This window comes from Bombus affinis, chromosome 2 (genome assembly GCF_024516045.1).
Source record: "Bombus affinis isolate iyBomAffi1 chromosome 2, iyBomAffi1.2, whole genome shotgun sequence".
NCBI classification, from domain to species: Eukaryota; Metazoa; Arthropoda; class Insecta; order Hymenoptera; family Apidae; genus Bombus; species Bombus affinis.
In genome coordinates, this window is record NC_066345.1 from 11,651,233 (window position 1) to 11,671,009 (window position 19,777).

General features: G+C 28.4%; 2 protein-coding genes and 1 long non-coding RNA gene across 9 annotated transcripts; 1 reads left to right on the forward strand and 2 right to left on the reverse strand.

Moving 5' to 3' along the window:
* Positions 1-808: 808 nt before the first annotated feature.
* On the reverse strand, positions 809-13,063 carry LOC126928923 (heat shock factor protein). Of its 7 annotated transcripts, none has more exons than XM_050744822.1 (12): positions 12,816-13,056; positions 11,580-11,688; positions 11,383-11,507; positions 10,966-11,301; positions 10,814-10,896; positions 10,553-10,741; positions 9,918-9,980; positions 8,162-8,689; positions 6,928-7,033; positions 6,775-6,868; positions 6,435-6,682; positions 809-3,861 (listed from the first exon to the last, which is right to left on the reverse strand). In XM_050744822.1, the coding sequence occupies exons 1-11, from the start codon at positions 12,918-12,920 to the stop codon at positions 6,450-6,452; spliced, it is 1,971 nt and encodes a 656-aa protein (XP_050600779.1). In that variant the 5' UTR covers positions 12,921-13,056; the 3' UTR covers positions 809-3,861; positions 6,435-6,449. The 7 variants fall into 7 exon arrangements, 6 of the variants coding, with proteins under 6 accessions (XP_050600779.1, XP_050600776.1, XP_050600780.1 ...); XM_050744819.1 differs by having other exon boundaries at positions 8,150-8,689; XM_050744821.1 differs by lacking the exon at positions 809-3,861 and adding an exon at positions 5,804-6,127 and having other exon boundaries at positions 8,150-8,689; positions 12,816-13,058.
* Positions 13,064-13,714: 651 nt separating this feature from the next.
* On the forward strand, positions 13,715-16,161 carry LOC126928990 (uncharacterized). Its single transcript, XR_007717036.1, has 2 exons — positions 13,715-14,134; positions 15,442-16,161. It is a non-coding gene; the product is annotated as an uncharacterized LOC126928990 (long non-coding RNA).
* LOC126928915 (protein pigeon) lies at positions 14,155-19,742 on the reverse strand. The gene is made up of 10 exons (XM_050744795.1): positions 19,594-19,742; positions 19,220-19,356; positions 18,819-19,134; positions 18,482-18,744; positions 17,266-18,413; positions 16,757-17,098; positions 16,474-16,688; positions 16,192-16,395; positions 16,051-16,122; positions 14,155-15,973 (listed from the first exon to the last, which is right to left on the reverse strand). The coding sequence occupies exons 1-10, from the start codon at positions 19,649-19,651 to the stop codon at positions 15,903-15,905; spliced, it is 2,826 nt and encodes a 941-aa protein (XP_050600752.1). The 5' UTR covers positions 19,652-19,742; the 3' UTR covers positions 14,155-15,902.
* Positions 19,743-19,777: the final 35 nt, after the last annotated feature.

Here is a 19,777-nt window from a genome sequence, read left to right on the forward strand (position 1 = left end):
CACCCTGGTATGTTACCAACGAAACAATCCACCGCGACCTCAAGATACCTACAGTCAAAGATGAAATACACAAGTCCAGAAGCAGATATAACGCAAGAGTCAATAACAACCACAACCCATTAGTCACCCAACTACTAGACACGACAGACCAGATCCGCAAACTAAAAAGAAAATACCCTTTAGATTAAATTCTTAGATTCTACTAGAACCAACAATATAAAACTATTATAAGCCATGTCATTGTATCACGCCAAATGAAGTTACTGAAAATTCTCAACGAGAATTGATTGTAAATATTCTAATAAATAAATAAAAAAAAAAAAAATCTGCCCTTTTACGTTACATACTCTGTTCGACTTTTTACTGTAATCAATCGCTCGGAACTCAGTTATCTTGTATATAAGTTGTAATAAACTAGACACTATACTTGGTCAAATCTGTGTACCTCTCAATTAATCACCTCTATTATCATAATCGAAATAGGGGATCGATCATTTCGCGGCGTCGATTGAACAATCGTAACGGGAATTTAAGACTCTCGTTGATGCGCATACTCGCGATCGCGTCTGATTGAACGTGCGCGTGATTGAACATATACAGTCTTCAAAATCGAATAATTTGAATATATTTGGCATATTCATCATTTAATATAAAATCTAATTTAAGCAAATATGCATATTTATGAAATATTGAGTTATAACGCGATTTTAATTAAATGAAATAAATCGGCTAAAATATAATTTAAAGAACATAATTTTTCATTAATTCTTAAATAAATGATGTTATTATTTAAAGTATCACAGGTTAATTTACGATTTTATAACGAATTTTATTCTGCTTTATGACACAATTTAATTGGTATTACAGTAAGTATTACAGAAATGATAAAAATAATAATTGTGTATAACATTTTATAAGCGTTTTAAGGATTCATCACTTTTTCCGATATTCATAGCTCAGCTATCCGAAATTAAAATAACTTAAAAATTTAGGGATTTTTATATATTAGATCGAGAAAATTAATAAAGATTCTTTTTTTTGACAATAACTAATAAGTAGATAATAGTTGCAATTGAAATAATGAAAGTATTTTTAAACAAATCTTTGTACATAAAATAACTTCATACGTATAGTACAAAAACAATGTTAATAATTTCTATACTGAAATTTAAATTCAAATATTCTTGTGAAAATTAATTAATAACATTAAAAAAAATCTATAAAATATAAATACAATTGGTTTCTTCGTACATAATGTAAGATTTGCTTCTCAAAAACTTATTGTCTAGATTATATCATTATCGTTATATAAAAAATAGTATTATTCAAGTTACTCCTTCCAGCAAATTGTTCAGCATATTATTATTTGAACATATTGCAGTATGTATTTCGTTAACGCACCGGAGATTTTCGAGTACTTTTAAATAGTATAAAATTTTTTCAAAGTTTTTTGAATGATACACTATTGTACACAATTCATGTATGATATTTATATAAGGATAGATCGTTCGAGTTAGGATATATAATAAGATTATGTAAACAATGATCTAAATTTTATTTAGAAACAAACAAATTTAACATTATTTTTAATGATAGTTAAAAGTTTGTCTGTGTCGAATAAAGTAATTTCGATTAAAATTGTGGTTTTCAAAGATATTATAATCTTTTTAATAGATCGCTGCTTTTTTAAATATATATATTTATTATGTGATAACGTTAGTTATAGACAGCAGAATAAAGTCAATTTCCTTTTGTGATATAGTAAAAATAAGAGTATAGATATTGAATTTAGAAGATAGATGTCGGTAAATAAAAATTGCAAGTTTGTTTCTCAATGATTTCCTCCAGACGTTTATATACATTTTAATTTATCCTTTAATTCTATTGTAACTGGTATTTTTATAATTAATAGCAAAAGATGCAATTTATGACCGGGAAAGGAGGAATCGTCACCCGTTTTTAATCAACCCTACCTTTTTGTACAAAATTTTAATGTATCAAAAAATTAGATATCTACAAGTAGTGTAATACAAACTATACTTTTGTACAGGATACATTATTTTGATTTTGTTACACTCTTGTAGTTCGATCTTCCATGAGTAAGTGAATAATCGTTTGGTATAAATATTCTTTAAAGTGGACATACACTTAATAATCAAATTATAAAACAAATTGATATAATTTGATTTAATCGTTTGAAACTAATGACTTTCTATTAGATTAATAGAAAAAAAAGTTGAAAGTTAGCCCATAGAAGATCAATAACAATTTTCTTTAATAAATATTTTGAACAAAAAGGTTTTTTAAATTATTCACATATTGCATTGTAAGTTAATTAACAGACAGACAATAATTACATAATAACAGTAATGTTAACACATAGATAAGTAATTTAAATGAGTTAAATCTAAGAAATTATGAAGTGTGTTGAAATATAATATGTAAAGAAAAGTAAACTACATAAATGTATTGTTGACACTTCACTGTATATGGAATTATATAACATATGCTAAGTTTTTTATGAATTTGTAATATATGGTGTTTTTCTTCACAAATGAATATAAAAAAATCTACTTATTACTAAATTAAAATAACATGTTAATCTAACAAAGATTACAGTGTACTATTCTGTTTATATTATTTTCTGATATACACAAACTCAATCTATTTTGTAAAGATTCAACATTAAGATTTCAGTGTTTGGTGAAAGACATATATTGGTTTGAACTATCTACTGCACACAAGTAATTGTACGTGTGAATGAACATAATTTTTATTTCAGAATGAAAATAAAAAAAATGTTTTTGATTTATAGAACAAAAATATGGATTAATTATTTAGTTAAGTATCTTGATTCCATAAATATTCTAAATAATTACTTAACACCCTACTTACTTATTCACCCTCTATGATCAAATTCATTTACAAAATTAATTAGATATTCTTATCAATGGTATTACTTTCACATAGCCTTTAACACACTCAAAACAAAAATTAGAAAAATAAAAGGCAGGATTGAAAAAAGGAAATCTAGAAGATTAAATATATGAAAAAGTGTTGATTAAAAGTAAAGAAAAATCTTTTACACGACAAAGGGAGTAATAGTGGAACTAGACACTGAAATCTTAGGTTGTACTATCACCTTTAACTTTGCTTAAACTTTGTTTCAACATTTTAGGTTTGTTCAAGTCTTATACCACAATAAAAGGACATTTACGAAAAAATAGACTGACATTATTAAACAAATTTTATACCTTTAACATGCTCACTTTTTGCATATATATATGTATAGATTTGTATATACATACATCTGTGCACCTTTTAGCATATATGCCGCTCAACATAGAATTAATTCATTTATAATCTAATACTGTGCATTACATACACATGTAAAAAAATTGTTACTCTTCAGGTAATGGACATTTTTAGAAAACATCCTATATTTTTTATCAATGCAGAATCCTGCGTAATTATGTACAAGTCAGTGAAACTGGAAATTACAGCCCTTTGTCGATACATACACGATACGTGCATATTTATTTTTGTTTTCTTTACGTTATATATTCTTTCAATAATAGTTCGTAGAAAACGTTTTTATTTGTTTAGTATCTATCTTCATCAACACGAAGATAAATTGTTTCTTTCGATTTCTAGATTTATATCGTTTGGTTCTTTATCTTGTTTATTTTCTTCTTCAAGGCATTTTAAGCATGAACCACTGTGTGTAGCTCTTCAATTCTTTACATCATCCCCTTCATACTAAACTTGTTACAGGGTTTACCGTAGCATCATATTCATTAATTAAAAAACGAAGACATTACCAATAAGGCGATTAAAAATCCAGCAGTCTTTCTTCCAAAGCTAAAATAAAAAAACAATTATATATATTTGTGAATAAGGAAAACGGAAGTCTATAGATGCTAGTAGCAGTCTTAATTCGCACATTATGGTTAAATGTTCTTCAGTTTTGTTTTCATATCTGAATTTGTTTTCATTTTTTTATTTAAAAATATTCTTCAGCATGCTTGGAAGGACACAAGTCTCAAAATTAAATATTGCTAATACACAATTTCTTTATGTATATATAAAAATAAGTTATTGAAATATTGATGAATTGAACAATATCAGGCAATACCTTTATTTAAGTGTAACTGAAATATCAACGATCCATCCATAGATTATTCCTATGTTCGTTTTTTAAGAGGTATAGATAATTTGTACTTTGCTTTCAGTTAATTTTAGCCTGATAAAGAATATTTTTTTTTTTTGTTAAGCTAAATAAATAAAATAACGTCCGATTGCTGTAGAATAATTAGCTGCAAACACATGGAACTAATTTTGTTAGTATAAAAAAAAAAAACAAACAAAAGGAATTGTATATAATTAATACATGTTTTCATTTTGGAGACAAACAACATTTTTCACCAAATTTACTGAATACTAAACTAAAATATTCATGTAGTTTCTATGACGCATTTAATATAAATATTTTATTCTTCTTTCAAAAAAAAATATATATAATAATATATTCGTACTTTTTTATAAACAGTAGTAATTTTTTAATAATAACCTGTAGATCAAACAGATGGTTAGGAAGTAAGAAACTTATATTTATCATCATATATACAATCACTATAGAATTCAGGTTAATAGAGATGCAAAAATGAATTAAAAGAGATTCGCATATTTATTTTAGAAGTATTTGTTTTATATATTTGTATAAACAAGTCAATTATAATCAATTTCATCCATGTATTTGTTAAAACAAAGAAATGTATTATAATTATATTCAATATTTATGAGTCTGTACAAAAAACAAATTGCTTCAAGTATATATTTTCTAATATAGAAAATAGAGTGTGCTATACTGTATTGTATATTATAGTAAGTACACATTTGTTGACCATTTCATTTCAAATATCTATTTGTAACATATTCTTTATTAGTTTTTTCTATAGAATATTGTAACAATAAAATGTTTGTACTTTTACGTAACGAATTCTTTTATAAGTTATTTTATGAGTTACAAGGTTGTCAGAGTCTAAGTGTATATTTACACAAACTTAGAAAAAAGAATTGTTTTGTGTACAATGAGTCGACGTTTATAAATAAATACTAATTATCATCTTCAAAAAAACGTTAAACGCACAGATTCTTTGTATTATAAAAATATAAAATTCTTTCGCTTCTAGCGTTTTCTTTTTCTTTCTGTACAGTACATCTTGATCTACAAGAACATTGAACATTTCAATATAATTATTTTTTAGATTCAATGTGTATTATATACGATTATTCTTCTTTTTACGAAGAATTTAGTACAAAAAATATGAATTTCGTATATACTTTTTTCTTTTATTATTTACGTGGATGGAATTCAAGCAAGACAATTCAGATCCTCATAAATAATATGATCATTAGAAATTACAGATGACAAAAGTACACAAAAACCTAAGTGATGCATTTAACAACATTTGTTTGTCTTATTGCATTTCTGCAATTTCTGTTCGAATTGTTTAAAAAAGATTACGCAATAAATATATACTATTACGATAATTTTTTAATATAAGATATGCAGGAACTTCAAGTTTGCATTGTACGATCGATAAGAAACGTTAGTCACTATAACGTGCTTCCGTGTCTTTAAAATAAACAAATTATTTTTGATCGAATTATATACATGAAAAAAAGGAAAAGTATTTATACAGATATGAAATATATCGTCAAATAAACAATTTCCTTGTTTGATTTTTGTTTTATATTGTAATAATATATACTATAAATAAAGTACGGCACAACATTAACGTTAACTCATAAAAAAAATTAATGAAACAATCAAATCTTATAATTGCTTTGTATGCATATATAGCAGCAAATCCAAAGGATTTTATGCGCTCCTGCTGTTTTCACTTATTTATTGTCCTCCATAAACCGATGGGATCATTTGATTGACCACATTTTCCTCAGGTACTATCGTCAGTACATTATAAGCTCGTTGCTTATTTGGTCATCAAAATACACCGAGAGCGACAGAGAGAGAGAGAGAAAGAGAGAGAGAGAGCATGCTCGTGATGATCCATCGAGAATAAAACATACTGAAACCAAAGCATTGGACGCAACAGATCTGAACCTGCAAAAAAATCTATCCTAAGACAATTTCTTTTTGAAAAAGAGGTTGAACCTCGGAGAAGGACAATCTCGACGGGGAAATTCGCAATTTGTTTCAACGAAGATGCGTTTAGTGACCAACTACTCGATAAACATATATACATAAATTTTTTCTTTTAATATAATTTAGATTCAATATACAACAAAATTCCGTGTATTGTTAATTTATGAACAATTATTTTCTGTTACACAGCAATAAAAATGTTTCTTTTTTTTTCTTTGAATGAAATGATCGCTTATTAAATGTAATAAGAAATTATGGAACTTACCATAGGATTGGAACTTTATGATGAAGTGTTCACATCATTTGTTAAGGAATTCAGAAATGAAAATTTGCTATCCTCCAAATCGAGAGAATCCGAGCTATAAAGATTGATTATAGCTGTATCACCACCTGCTGTGCTAGTTGGAGGAGATGTGGCCTCCAAGAAAATGTCATCGTCGAAATCTAAGAAGTTTTGAGCAGGATTATATGCCATAAGTTCACCACCACCAGTTCCATTATTATTTTCTGCAACTGTCAGCAAATTAAAAGGTACAAGTTAGTTTAGTTATGTGTTCAACAACATCCAAATTATATATTAGTAACTATGCAATTGGAAATTTTACCATTAGCATGACTTTCCTCTTCTTTCTCAGATTGTGGGTTCAATTCTGGATTAACTGGCATACCAAATGACATTGGATCATCTGCTCCAAACAACTGCAAATGTACATTAATTAATAAAGGATAAACTTTTCAGATATTATTTGAATACTTACACCAAGAAGCGTATTTGCATCGATACTATAACCCTCGCATCGTAGAATATCGCGGAGATTGTCCAATTCTGTTTGCATTGTTTCGAGATGATTATCCATTTCCTCCCTATAGAGAATTATTCAAAGTAGATGAAAATGTATAAAAGTACCGAAACTTATCCACACAAACTTAGCCACATTTGATGGATCAAAAAGGAAAACGTTGTAAATCCTTTCAATATTCATCCTGAAACGTACAATCTTTCTATTTGTTTCAATGACTTCACAAGCAAATCAATATTTGTTTTCTTTGTTTAGCCAAATTTTTGTTTCATTTCTTTATATTATGAATGCAGCAATAGAATAGAATAATAATTATTCCAAATAAAATAGTCATTGTTTTACAATTATTGCTTGTGCAATCAAGTAATTAAGAAATTCACAAAAACAGAAATTGGTTAGTGTTTTAGTATTCTGTAAAACATTGATAATGTTGTAGTGCATGGTCTTTAAAATATTTTGCATAGAAGTTTGGGACGATGTATTATTCTATATCAAGATATATTCAAACTAAATTGACCTTTGAAAACCAGAGAATGAAATGCAGCACTAATAGAACAACAATTAAATTACATGATAAACTACTTAAGCAGAGATATCTAATAATCGCAACACCACAATTACCAAATATATATGATTATAAATATATATTATAAATATATATGAGGTAAGTATAGTTTCTTATGTAGCACATTTTAAAAATTTATCTTACAACCTTACTGAGTAAAAAGGAAAATTATTTTGAACAAAATAAATTATACGAGTATAGATTCAATCAATGGAAATTTTGTTTTACACCTAAATTCATATTGATAAAATTTCTTTTATTTAAAATAAAATTCTATATTAAAATCAAGAGCTGAATACTTCTGACTAGAATTAATAACAAAGGAAATTTTTAATAATTTGGAAAATATTTAAAAAATTATTCCAAGGAGTCCTTTATTCTTCAGGTTCTATTTGATGTGAAATCTCTAGATCAAAAGCAGCCATTTAGAAGTTTAGTAAAAAATTACACATTATTATTAGTGAAGTGTTATTACTCCAAAACTTCCAAATTGTAATATAAATAGAAATAAATTGGTTGTCTCCCACCTCTGTCTTCTGACTAAAAATTTCCACTATAGGTAAGTGGGAAGTGCTGCATTTAGCATTTCTTACTTATGGTCTGTGTTGAACTTACATTGATCCTAACCTGTAAGCAGCATCAGACATGCCCGAAGGAATGATGCAACTCAATGACAAATCTTTTGAATTGCTTGTCCCTGCTCCATTGCAGTTGTCTTTGTCCTGCTTCGAATATTTCACAGCACCATTTGTATAAGAATTCTTTTTGTTATTCTGTTCAGCGTTATTATCTACTTTGTTAAGTTGATTGAAAGTGGCATTGGTTTCATTGGTTTCAGAATTGTTATTGTTTTCATTAAACTCGACATTCGCAGTGCCTTTAACATCCTTGTTGATGATTTCTGGTGCTATTAAAATATCTTCGAGTTTTACCAGGGTTGGATTATTCTCTTGAACATCTTCCTCCATATCTGTTGAAGTTACCAAATTGAGCTCACAATTTACATTAGTGACTTTGTTCATACTAGCTGCCATTGCTGCGAGCTTCGGACTACGCATAGTTGACAAAGGTACTGCCTTTGAGGCTGGTTTATCTTTCAGTAAAGCGATCACTGGCGCATCGTCTATTGGTATTTCAAGCAAATGTGTTTCTTCCCTAAAAAAGTGAGAAAAGCAGTTGCCAATCTTCGTTTTCTTGAGTTTTTAAAATCGTTGCTGTGCCATAATCTGCTTTTAAACACATTCTTGACTACAATTCGGATTGATGGAAGTATTGCAAGAGCATACACAGATGAATTTAAAGCATTATATAAGAACATGCTTCTAAATATACAATGAATTAGTCAGGTTGTAGTACATAGTAATATAGATTTTTATAAAAGAAAACTACATAATGAAGAGGAAAACATAGTATTACAGTATTATAGTGCATATATGTGAAATATATATGAACAAGAAAGTTAAAGAGCAATTATCATCTTTTAAGAAAAGCGAATATTACTTAACTTTTATGGTATAACAAACTTGGAAAAATACTACAGACATACTCATTCTTCTATATTTCACTGTGTATATAAACTATTTTTATTATTTAAAGGTAAATATTTAATGGTCAATTCAGCTTGATTCTTTCTATATATAAATGCTTATTATATTGAAAAATTTTATGATTTGAATATCATATAGAATTGTATTTATTATACATAATAGAAGTATAAATAAATAATTACGTATATAAATAAATTTTAAAGGAACATATTCATGCATGGAATAAATTTTTATATTAAGTAATATTAATAAGAAGTAATCTTTCATGCACACACACACTATCTAAATTGATGACAAAAATAGAGGAACTTCATGACATATTTAATACCACAACATAGACCAAGATTTATTATCAAATAAACTATAATGAGAATTAATATATCAACAATTGTACTCAGAGGCATAACTAAAATGTAGATAAATAAATAATGATATTAATATGAAATGAAGTGGCTAATGAAGAATTGTATAATAAACAATGAAATTAAATAGAAGCAATTCAACCAAGGATTAACAAGACTTCTCCCATAAAAGTAACTAACTACTGAAACAATATTTTTGAGACTTTAACTTTCTTTGAATGCTTTAATGCGTTGAAATTACAATTAATGTAAAATTTAGAAAAAAAAGCAACTACTGATAGTTGAAAGACTTGCAGACTAAGAGATCATCTTAAAATCAACTGTTCAAATGAGGAATGCTTTCAAAGAAGAATCGCAATTTTGCTGAACGTTCATGCAGAAAAATGAAACTAAGCAAAATTGCGATATTATACAAAAATAAGTTCTAGAAGTACAAACACCAGCACCAAATGACGACAAGAGAAAAGTGTTAACCTTGGTTCCTCTCCATCCTCCGTCGATGGGATCAAAATTTTGACCGGGACCTTGTTTTTCCTCCTGGCAATATTTAAATTGCAATGATATGAGTAATAATTGAAAATGAATTATCTTATGAAGTATGACAAAAATGTCGTTTACACATAAACTTCGTTGATTGTGTCCTGAGTAGGCATAATCAGGTAGCGATATATCACGTGCAATTTAATTTTAGTGCAAAATATAAAATGAATAAAGCTACTATAGTATGATATGATTTAAAAGATCAAAATTTATGCCCCTGTGTGTTTCATTGAAGTAGAGTATAAATTTTAATTTCATTAAGTTAATCATTTCATACATTCCATGCATGGGAAATAATTGGAATGTGTGTTGTAAAGGAGTATCTTATAATTTACTTCTTTTTATCACTTTCCTAATCTCAGTAAAAGAACGAGCAAAATGAAAATATAAAAATATTTTTTCAAAGAGTTACAAACATTAACATTCCTTTGTGTTTATTATGCAAAACTCCATCTTATAATTCCAAAATTGAAAGATTGTACATGATGTGAAAGATTGTGTACACGTCATTTATATTGGTGATCAAATCTATAATTAGAATACTATAGTAAAAATTTTATTTAACTTACTTCTTTTTACCCTTACATCCACGTTTTTTCTTTATTTCAGTTTCTTGAGAATTAACAAGTTGTATATCATCTGGTAAGTGAACAGAATCATCAACTAAATGAATTGTTTCCATATTATTGTCTTCCATTATTGAAGAATTATTATGCTCAGGACTTTCAATAGCTGGGTTCGGATGTCCTTCCAACATTCTAAATGAAACGGACAACGATTATTTCACATAATAAAAAAGAAATACATTTATGATATAATAAGTCACATACTCTGCAACAATATATTCCGAATCTAGATCTGGTTCTGATGAATCGAGTTCGTGAATTACAGGACCCGCCGGTGATGTTTGTGACTGAAAATAAAGATATATATTATATTAAAGAAATAAACTACAAAAGTTCTATGAATTCTATAGAGTTACTTTTGATAATTTCGTCTGTTTGTTACGTTGACGGTTAGAATCGTCGATCATTAGTGGGTATCTTCTTTTAACGGAGAGACCACCACTTCTGGAAGGCTGTACCAATGTAACTAAAAAGTGTATAAGTTTATTAACAATTTGCTGTTGTTTAAGGTGCTTCTGTCTAAGCATTGCTAGTTCTCGCCACAGTGCTTCATTTTCTCTTTTCATGGCTCCAAGTCTTGAATCTAAATGTTCTTGACGACCTCTCATACTTCTTACTTCAGTAAGCATTTTGTTCATTAGTTCTGGTTTAATAGGAGTAAGTGCTGGATCTTGCCCTTTATTAGAGGCAATCTAGAAAATTATCACCGAATGCTTGTACAAATATACAGGTACAATTTATGGAAAGTTCATATAAAATATGAAAGCACATACTTTTCTTTTAATATGTTCTACAAGATATGGATGACCTTTACAGAAGAATTGATGTGCGAATTCCATTTCATCCTTATCACATTTTAAACCACCAAATTCTACAGAAACTTTCTTGTGAAAACCATCTGTATACACATTAAATATGATTATATCTACATATATATTTAAATGTTATAGTTCTATATGTTATTACTTACACATATTCAACTGCCTGATAAAACTGGCCATGTTATTGTGTTTGTAATAATGTGGCAATAATTCTCTGGCAAATTGTGCCTGATTTCTAATGAAAAAACTCCTTCCATTCTAAAATAAATAAGTGTATACAATAGTCTCTTTTCTCCTAAGTAACTTCTAATATAATTTTCTCTATGGTAAAGGCATATTGTATTAGATAACAAGTTCTGTGAATATAAATATTAAGATAATTATATAATACATATACTATTCTGCATATATGTCAATGTATAGATATCAAAGTAAAGTAATATTTTTATAAAGATTATGTAAATTGCAGAAAATAATTGATCTAACTGATAAAATTATGTAATGAAAAACAATGATTTGAACAAAATTAAATAAAATCTTTTCCTTTCTTTAATGGAACTTGTCATCAATATACATAATAAATATAATCCTATACTTTTTACATTCTTTTTATAAGAAACATATTGGAATTGGACTATACAAGATGCAGTACATTTAACAAATAATTAATTAATTTTTATAAATGCTAAATGTTAATATTGTTGCCACATTAATCTCTTAAAGGGCTATTTATTGATATTTGTATAGAATATCTTATTTTACCTCTAAACAATGAAAACTTAAAGTATGTTTTTGGTATCTGGTACAATTTTCACGAAAATAATGTATTTTTTATTGTAATAACAATATATAAATAAAATATTCAAAATATGTATAAAATTAACATTGACTACATATTTCGTTAACAAAAATCATTTCTGTTAATGAACTTACACACATGTGTCAATGTTAAAGAAACAATTACAAATATTGTTTAGTTAACGTTTGTTTAAATATTACTTTGCGGTTGGTATATTTTGTTAATTCAGGAATGCGCTACCATTCAAAATTTATACGAATCGTTCATGAAAGAGAGCCCTCGACATTTGATAAAAAAAAATGTATGTTTATTGAAATAATGTAATATACACAATCGACCGAATAAGCACCGAATAAATTACAGCGATATTGGTTGCATGCAAAATATAGGTTGTGTACGTAAAAATGTACATTACGGAGGTCAACGTTTAGCTTACGTTTAATTTGCTCGGTCGCGCGACGTTACCATTACGAATAAATAATAGTCGCCGTGAAAAAACATATCGACCGATGCGTTAGAATTTCATACATTTGCTGCACATAAAAATTAAAGGATTATAAACGAATAACAAAATAAAAGTACTTACAGGTGACCAACAAATAAGGTCGTCAGTATCAGAATCTTCGACCAACTTCCAAAGTTTGGCAAGGAACGCTGGTACACTTGTACCCAATTCCGGGATTGTATGCATTTCTGCAATCTGTAACAATTTCACCAGTTTTTGATCTTGATCTTTCACGAAAAAATCTTCACATGTCACGACAATGGCTGGCCGCTGACGATGTTATTCTGCTAGTAGTAGTTACAGGTGGAGAGAAAGGGGGAAATATTTTAATGCAGGGACATGTCCGCTTTTCATTTAAGATTATAACGCCACATGTTAGTAATGTTTGTTAAATACTATTGGCCGTTTCTGTTGGAGCCTAGATTTAGCTGTTGAATAAGCTTAAAATATGATAAGCTGGTTTTTATTAAAAACATATTTTTAAGATAATTTGTAAACACTGCTAAATACCATTCACAAAAGCGTGAAAGATAAAAATACAAGATAATTTTTTAATGCAAGCAGAGATAAGTAGACCGATAGCTACTGAACATGAACTATACGCATATCTCTACTAAACATTTTATGCGCGATAAGAAGGAATATGTGGATTTGTATCTGGCTATACCTGAGTTGGCCGAAAGTAGGCGATTCAAAAACAAATGATAAAACTACTGCACCGTACTACGAGCACTTAAAGTTTTTGACCGTCATTTTCGCATGAGAAGGGTTGATTTAATTACGTAAGTCGAGCAACGGAATCAAATTATTATAAAACTATGCAATTACACAAATTATTATACAGACAATTATTGTAACTCAGAACTCATTGTAAAATCGTACAGTTATTAAATTTATAAGTTTATTTGAATAAAACAATCTTATTTTGCAAATGAACAAAGCGTTTAATCATTTAAAATCCTTCCAATACGTACAATTCTTAAATCATTTCCAATTACTATAAGTTTAAGTCCAAAGTGATTTTTCTGTAATCAATTCCAAAAAAGGCAATTCATTTCTGATATTTAATAAAAGCTTTAAAGCATTTTTATGTTTTTTAGCCCCCTAACCTTTGCTTATCTCCGCGCTGCACCGATACGAATGAACATTTCCCCTCTCGTGTATACGTACGTTTCTCCTGCCAAGAGCACCGGAGAAGAAATGTGCGTACAGTTCGGACGTTTGTCATTAGAATCTCTTATTTTTAGTGCGTATATTTTGGCTAACTTTTTTAACATTGTATCGGTGATCTCTTTACTCATCTCTGATGCAAGCGTAGGAAATAAATTCAAAATAAGAAATTTGTTTACCTTTTATCTTTAATGTAATATTTGGAGAAAATTAAGTATATATTAAGATAGGTAAATATTAAAACACAAAATCTTTTTTTAAATATTCATATTCACTTTTACATAAAAATTATTAATACTGTTGTATGTTTGTACATATCTTCTGATATGTAATTTTCTACTACTTCTCACAATACGCACGAAAAATTTACGCAGATTACAATTTTTTCATAAATGATCCTTTTTGTAACTTAATTCACACTACAACAATTCAAAAACTGTTGGATGATGCAAATAGGGTATTTTTAAAATCATGATACAATCAGAAAGAAGATGACCCCAATGATGTGACTTGGGATGTGAATTAAGTGAATTAGGAGTAGGGATAAGCTGTGCTTGAAATACTGGATAGATGTTGGATATATTATAGTATATAGATTACATACTTAAATAATGTGGAAAGTGGAATAGAAATGTAGTAGTATGTATGTTATGAGGTATTAGGTATGAAAAATAGTGTTATCTATTGCGGGATACATTATATAGGATGTGAGATGTGAGATACAGGACCTAGAAATCTATACTTTCAACTTACTTTTACATAAAGAATCATCTCCTTCCTGATTGTACCATGACTTCAAGAACATTCTGTATATGTATAGCACACTGTGACACATACTGATAAACTAATGTAATTATAAAAGAAAATCACACACATGCTTTTGATTAACTGATTAATCACATAAATATAAAATTATAGTAACTTAGTAACAAAAATTCAACTAATAATATACAGGATGCTCAGATTTTTTCTGCAAAACTTTACCTACATAGTCTATAGGCAAGAATAAGAAAAAAATGTTATGTAAACATAGGCTTTTAAATGCTTTATTAAGCAGTTATAACAAAATTATGAAATGACAACAGAGTTCACATTATAATTCCATTTTAAATATGTTGTCTGTTATTATGTATGCAGAAGTGGCATCTACGGAAAATAGAGTTTACTATAGTACAATTTCTTGATCATTTTGCTTAATTACAGCAAATATGTCATAAATTCATTGCATTAACTCCTAACACATACTAATTTGTGTTTATAATAAACTTTATAATAAACGTTAATAATAAACTTTTTCTCTCACAATTTCTCACAAGCAAAGATCTATTGAGGTTAACCAACTCACTGATCTTAGCAAGTAAATATTACAATATGTGTAAACATTTATGTAATATCAGACAGATATCGACAATGTGTTCTTATACTGTATCATAGAAATATTAGTCTGTTATCATTTCATATTTTTGTCATAACTTTTTAATAAATCATTTAAGAGCCTATATTCATACATCATTCTTTTTCTTAATTTTGATTGTAGAATAAGCTGACAAAGTTTTGTGGAAGAAAACTGGGTCATGATGTATACAGAAAACAAAGATATAATTTTTGCAGCACTTATGCAATTGTAACATTATAAAGTAACCAGTTTATAAACTTGAGTGGAATAAACATTAATTTTAAAATATAAAACATTTTTAAAATAGTTATAAGAATTAATTGTTAATTTATCCAACTTTAACATAATGCAAATAGAAACATGAGCATTAGTTAAATTATGTATGTATTTAAAGTGTATTATCTGATTATTCTATTTAAAATCTCTACCCTGTATAGAATTTTCGATAAGAAATGCATGAGAATTTATAAAATAAGGTTAAAATTACATGTTCATAAATACTAAATATTTTGGAAGATATTAATGGCACTTTGCACGATCGGATGACTATTTGCACTACACTTTCTATTATAACTGATTCTAGGAAATTAGAATACATTTACCTATAAAAAATCTTCTGTAGATGTTACTGTAGCTTCTATAAGCAGGCCAAAATCTAACTCAGCTAGACTAGCTGTAAAATATAATTAATTAATAATTAATTAATAATTGGAATAAGATTTGTGGGATAATAATATATTTGGTTCGTACCTTTTGCTGTAAGAAGATCAAGAAATGTGTCCAACGGAGATAAACGATCTGCTGAAGGAAATGCTGCTAAACCTGTATATAATTTTTTTAATAAAAAGATAGCTGGAAATATTTGAGTTTTTGTTAATTATGTATCCTTACCATTATGATGATTTCTGTATTGCAATATTCTACCACGGTTTTGGCATATCTCACCAGATAAAATATTTGCAGCGTGTTCACGAGCTCTGAACATAAAGCTTACAGGATGTAACCATTGATTTAAAAGTCTTTTTGCTCGTGATCTTGGTAATAAAGACAATAAAGTTAATTTACGAATGGCATTTTCTTTTGTATCACTAATATCTGTAAGAGATATTAAATGAAAATTACAGAAATATTAAAAATTAAAATAAAAATAAATTTTTGATTTAAAGAATATACCAGCCATAATAATTTTGCTGACATCGACTTGTAATTCAAATACTGATCGTTGTACATATTGTAAAAACATCGAATATTTTAGGGTTCTATATCCAAGATAAGTAAAAAACGATGTAAATCCTTGTGGTGCTGGGAATGCTATACTTTCTATTGCGCGCCTATAGCGCTCCAATAATACGAACAATAACCATCGTCTTATTTCGTCTAATTGATCGCTAAAATGATATCTTAATTTAAATTTTGTTGCAATATATGCATAATTATTCACGAATGATTTACTTACACAAGAATAAAACCGCGCTCTTGTTCAATTCGTGGATCGACGCTAGCCGCTCGACATAACATTTGACAAAGAGCCCGTGATGTTTCTAATTGCGCAGCTACATGTCTAGTTGCCATTGCGTGAACGTGTAATGGAGTACACGATCCCTTAAGATGCGTTATTGATGTCTGGGTACCATGTTTTAATAAATACATGGATAATTCTCGTAAATTTACAGATACAATATGTTCCTGCTTAGAAGCAGTACAACTTTCTGTTTCATTAAATAGCAAACCTGAGTCCATGAGTTTATTACTACGACCACTTGATAAATCTCCAAGCGACACTGTAGCCACAACTAATCTGCAATATCATTTATACAAATTAATTTTTATCAAAAATATTGTGCTACTACAAATATAAGAGAATTGCTGAAATTAAAATATAAATTTATTTAAAGAGATGTGCAAGTTATTCATAAACATTCATATAATTAAATGGGTTAAACAAAGACTTGTTTAAAATGTTACCCTCCACTTGGAGACATTGGTGTACTGGATCTGGATAATGCTTCAGGTTGATAACATGCTAAAGAAACTAATAATTTTTCTGCGATTTTACTCGGCTTAAATCTTGTTTTATCTCCGTTATTTTTACTAAGTTGATCCCACAATCGAGTCCACAAGTCACTGCGGTAAGGAATCAACCTTTGTTGTGGTGATAGTAACATTACAGATGTATTCCATAGTTTTTCATGACTCAATGTTATACTTAAGTCGTTCACTTTAATCTCAAAACTTATGTACTCTTCCATAGTTGTAACAGGCAACAAAGCCAATAAAGGTATAGCATCTGCTAATAAATTTTTTTGTACTAAAGCATATGAACCACCAATGAGAATTTCTTGCATGTACCGTACAATTTCCAATGATCTAGGTTTCTCTGCAATCGCACATACTAATTCTGAAATAATATCCAGATCATTTCTATGACAAAGAAAGTAGTGCAATATACCTAAGCGTACTTCTATCGAATTTTCTTTACGAAATACTTCAGTAAGAAAGTCGGATGAGATTGTTAATTGTACTAAATCCAGTGTTGGCAAGTCTATTGTTAATATGTTCATGTTAAATTGAGATGTACTGCTTCCTTCTAAGGAAGATGTATCATATTTTTTTTTGCTTCCTTTGGTATTAGTTTCTAACTCAAGCAATGGTACCAAATAAGAAGAACGAGATGGAAGGGAAATTAAAGGACCACATAATATGTGGCAACATGGTTCATGATTTGTTCCAATTTCGAGAACATGAGTAAATAGACCTGGTACAAGAACAATCATGTGATGATGTTCATATATTGCGAATGTCGGTCGTATAAGTTTAGCATGAGACCATGGTATGCCTGGTATAACACAATGAATCACACAGCTGCGATGAAGAAGTGTTACAGAATATGCAAAGTGTACTGTATTAGATTCATTCAATGAATTAAGTACATGCTGCTGTGGTTTTACTGGACGATATAAGTAATGATGGCAAACACAGACCATTCCTTTAGGGTCAGAAACTACAATAAGATCTAAAGAACAATCGTGAACCCTTAAAGGTATAACATCATCCTCATATGTCCCACAGTTGGAAGAAGTTGATAATTGAGGTAAATTTAGTGGTATATTTAGCTGGGGACGAAAAAATAAATTGTTTGAAATATGCGGAAATTATTATTAAACTGCAATTGATTACTTACCACTGTTTCATGCGGCAATTCATCATGAAATTGAAGTCCACTAAGTGTTGGATTAGTTCTTTCTGTTTTATTTTCTTTTTCCTCTTCATCTTCAGAAACTAAACTTATTGGAATTTTTTTATGGTGTATATGATATAAAACCTGATTTACCATGTCCCATTGAGCCCAAATAAATGCTTTAACTAATGGTTCAGATTTTAATTCTTGTATTGAATAAACATTTGATACAGATGTATCAAAGATTACATTGTATATCATAATACCTATACCATTAAACGATTAAATTTAGTAATTCTTAACAAATATAAGTGTAATCTATATATTACACAATTCTTACATTCTTGATGAATTAATAACAAAAATTTATCCCATTGTCCATGTTCTTTTTCTTTATATAAAAATTGAATTCTCACTTGTTTAGATTTCTTTGCATCCAAACTGTGTATATTTACTTCTCGTCCTTTTAATTCAACAATAAATGCTTCATACATTTCAATTTCAGTTGGTATACTCTGATCTTTGTCTTCTGTGGACTCTGAATTTACCCTTGTCTCTACAGAAACTTTTTGTTTTATTATATATCCAAAAACAGTACGACTTTGATTTATTGTTGCTTGTACAATATTTAATACCTCTGTGAATTGGTGCAATACCTGCATCATGTTGCATTTTATTTACACTATATATATTTTATATAAAAATGCTTGTATTCTTAGTATTGTATATAGATTAACATACCTGTAAGTTATCATTAATCCGGTCGTAGTGGCCTACAACTGTATATGATATGTTTACATTGTCCTTTACAGTTTCCTCTGTCCATCCAACTAATAAGGAACCATCCTTCTCTTGACCCAGTAATTTCCATTGTTCGGCTAAAAATCAAATTTTCATTTTACAGACACATTTTATTTTGTGTTATATATGCTGCCGCTTCCCCCCAGAAGCGACCTGGTGTCCGTGCGGATTTCCTTCACGTAAAAAAAAAAAAAAAAGATGTAACAAACATTTACATTATAACCTGTAACCTTAGTTTTATACACAATTTCTCTAAAATCTTATAAATAAAATAGTTGCATCATTATTTAAAAATTATATATTATCACAATTACCTGAATGTGCTTTTTCCGACAGAAGTAAACATAATTTTGCTGCAAGGTTTTCTACCATATCTATCTATAAGTCTTCTCTAATGTATAATACTGTATAATGTTTTAATTTAAAAAAAACGATCAATAGTTTTCAATTTGATAAGTAGCGTAGATCGTATGTGTATTTTGACATTATCTAATATAT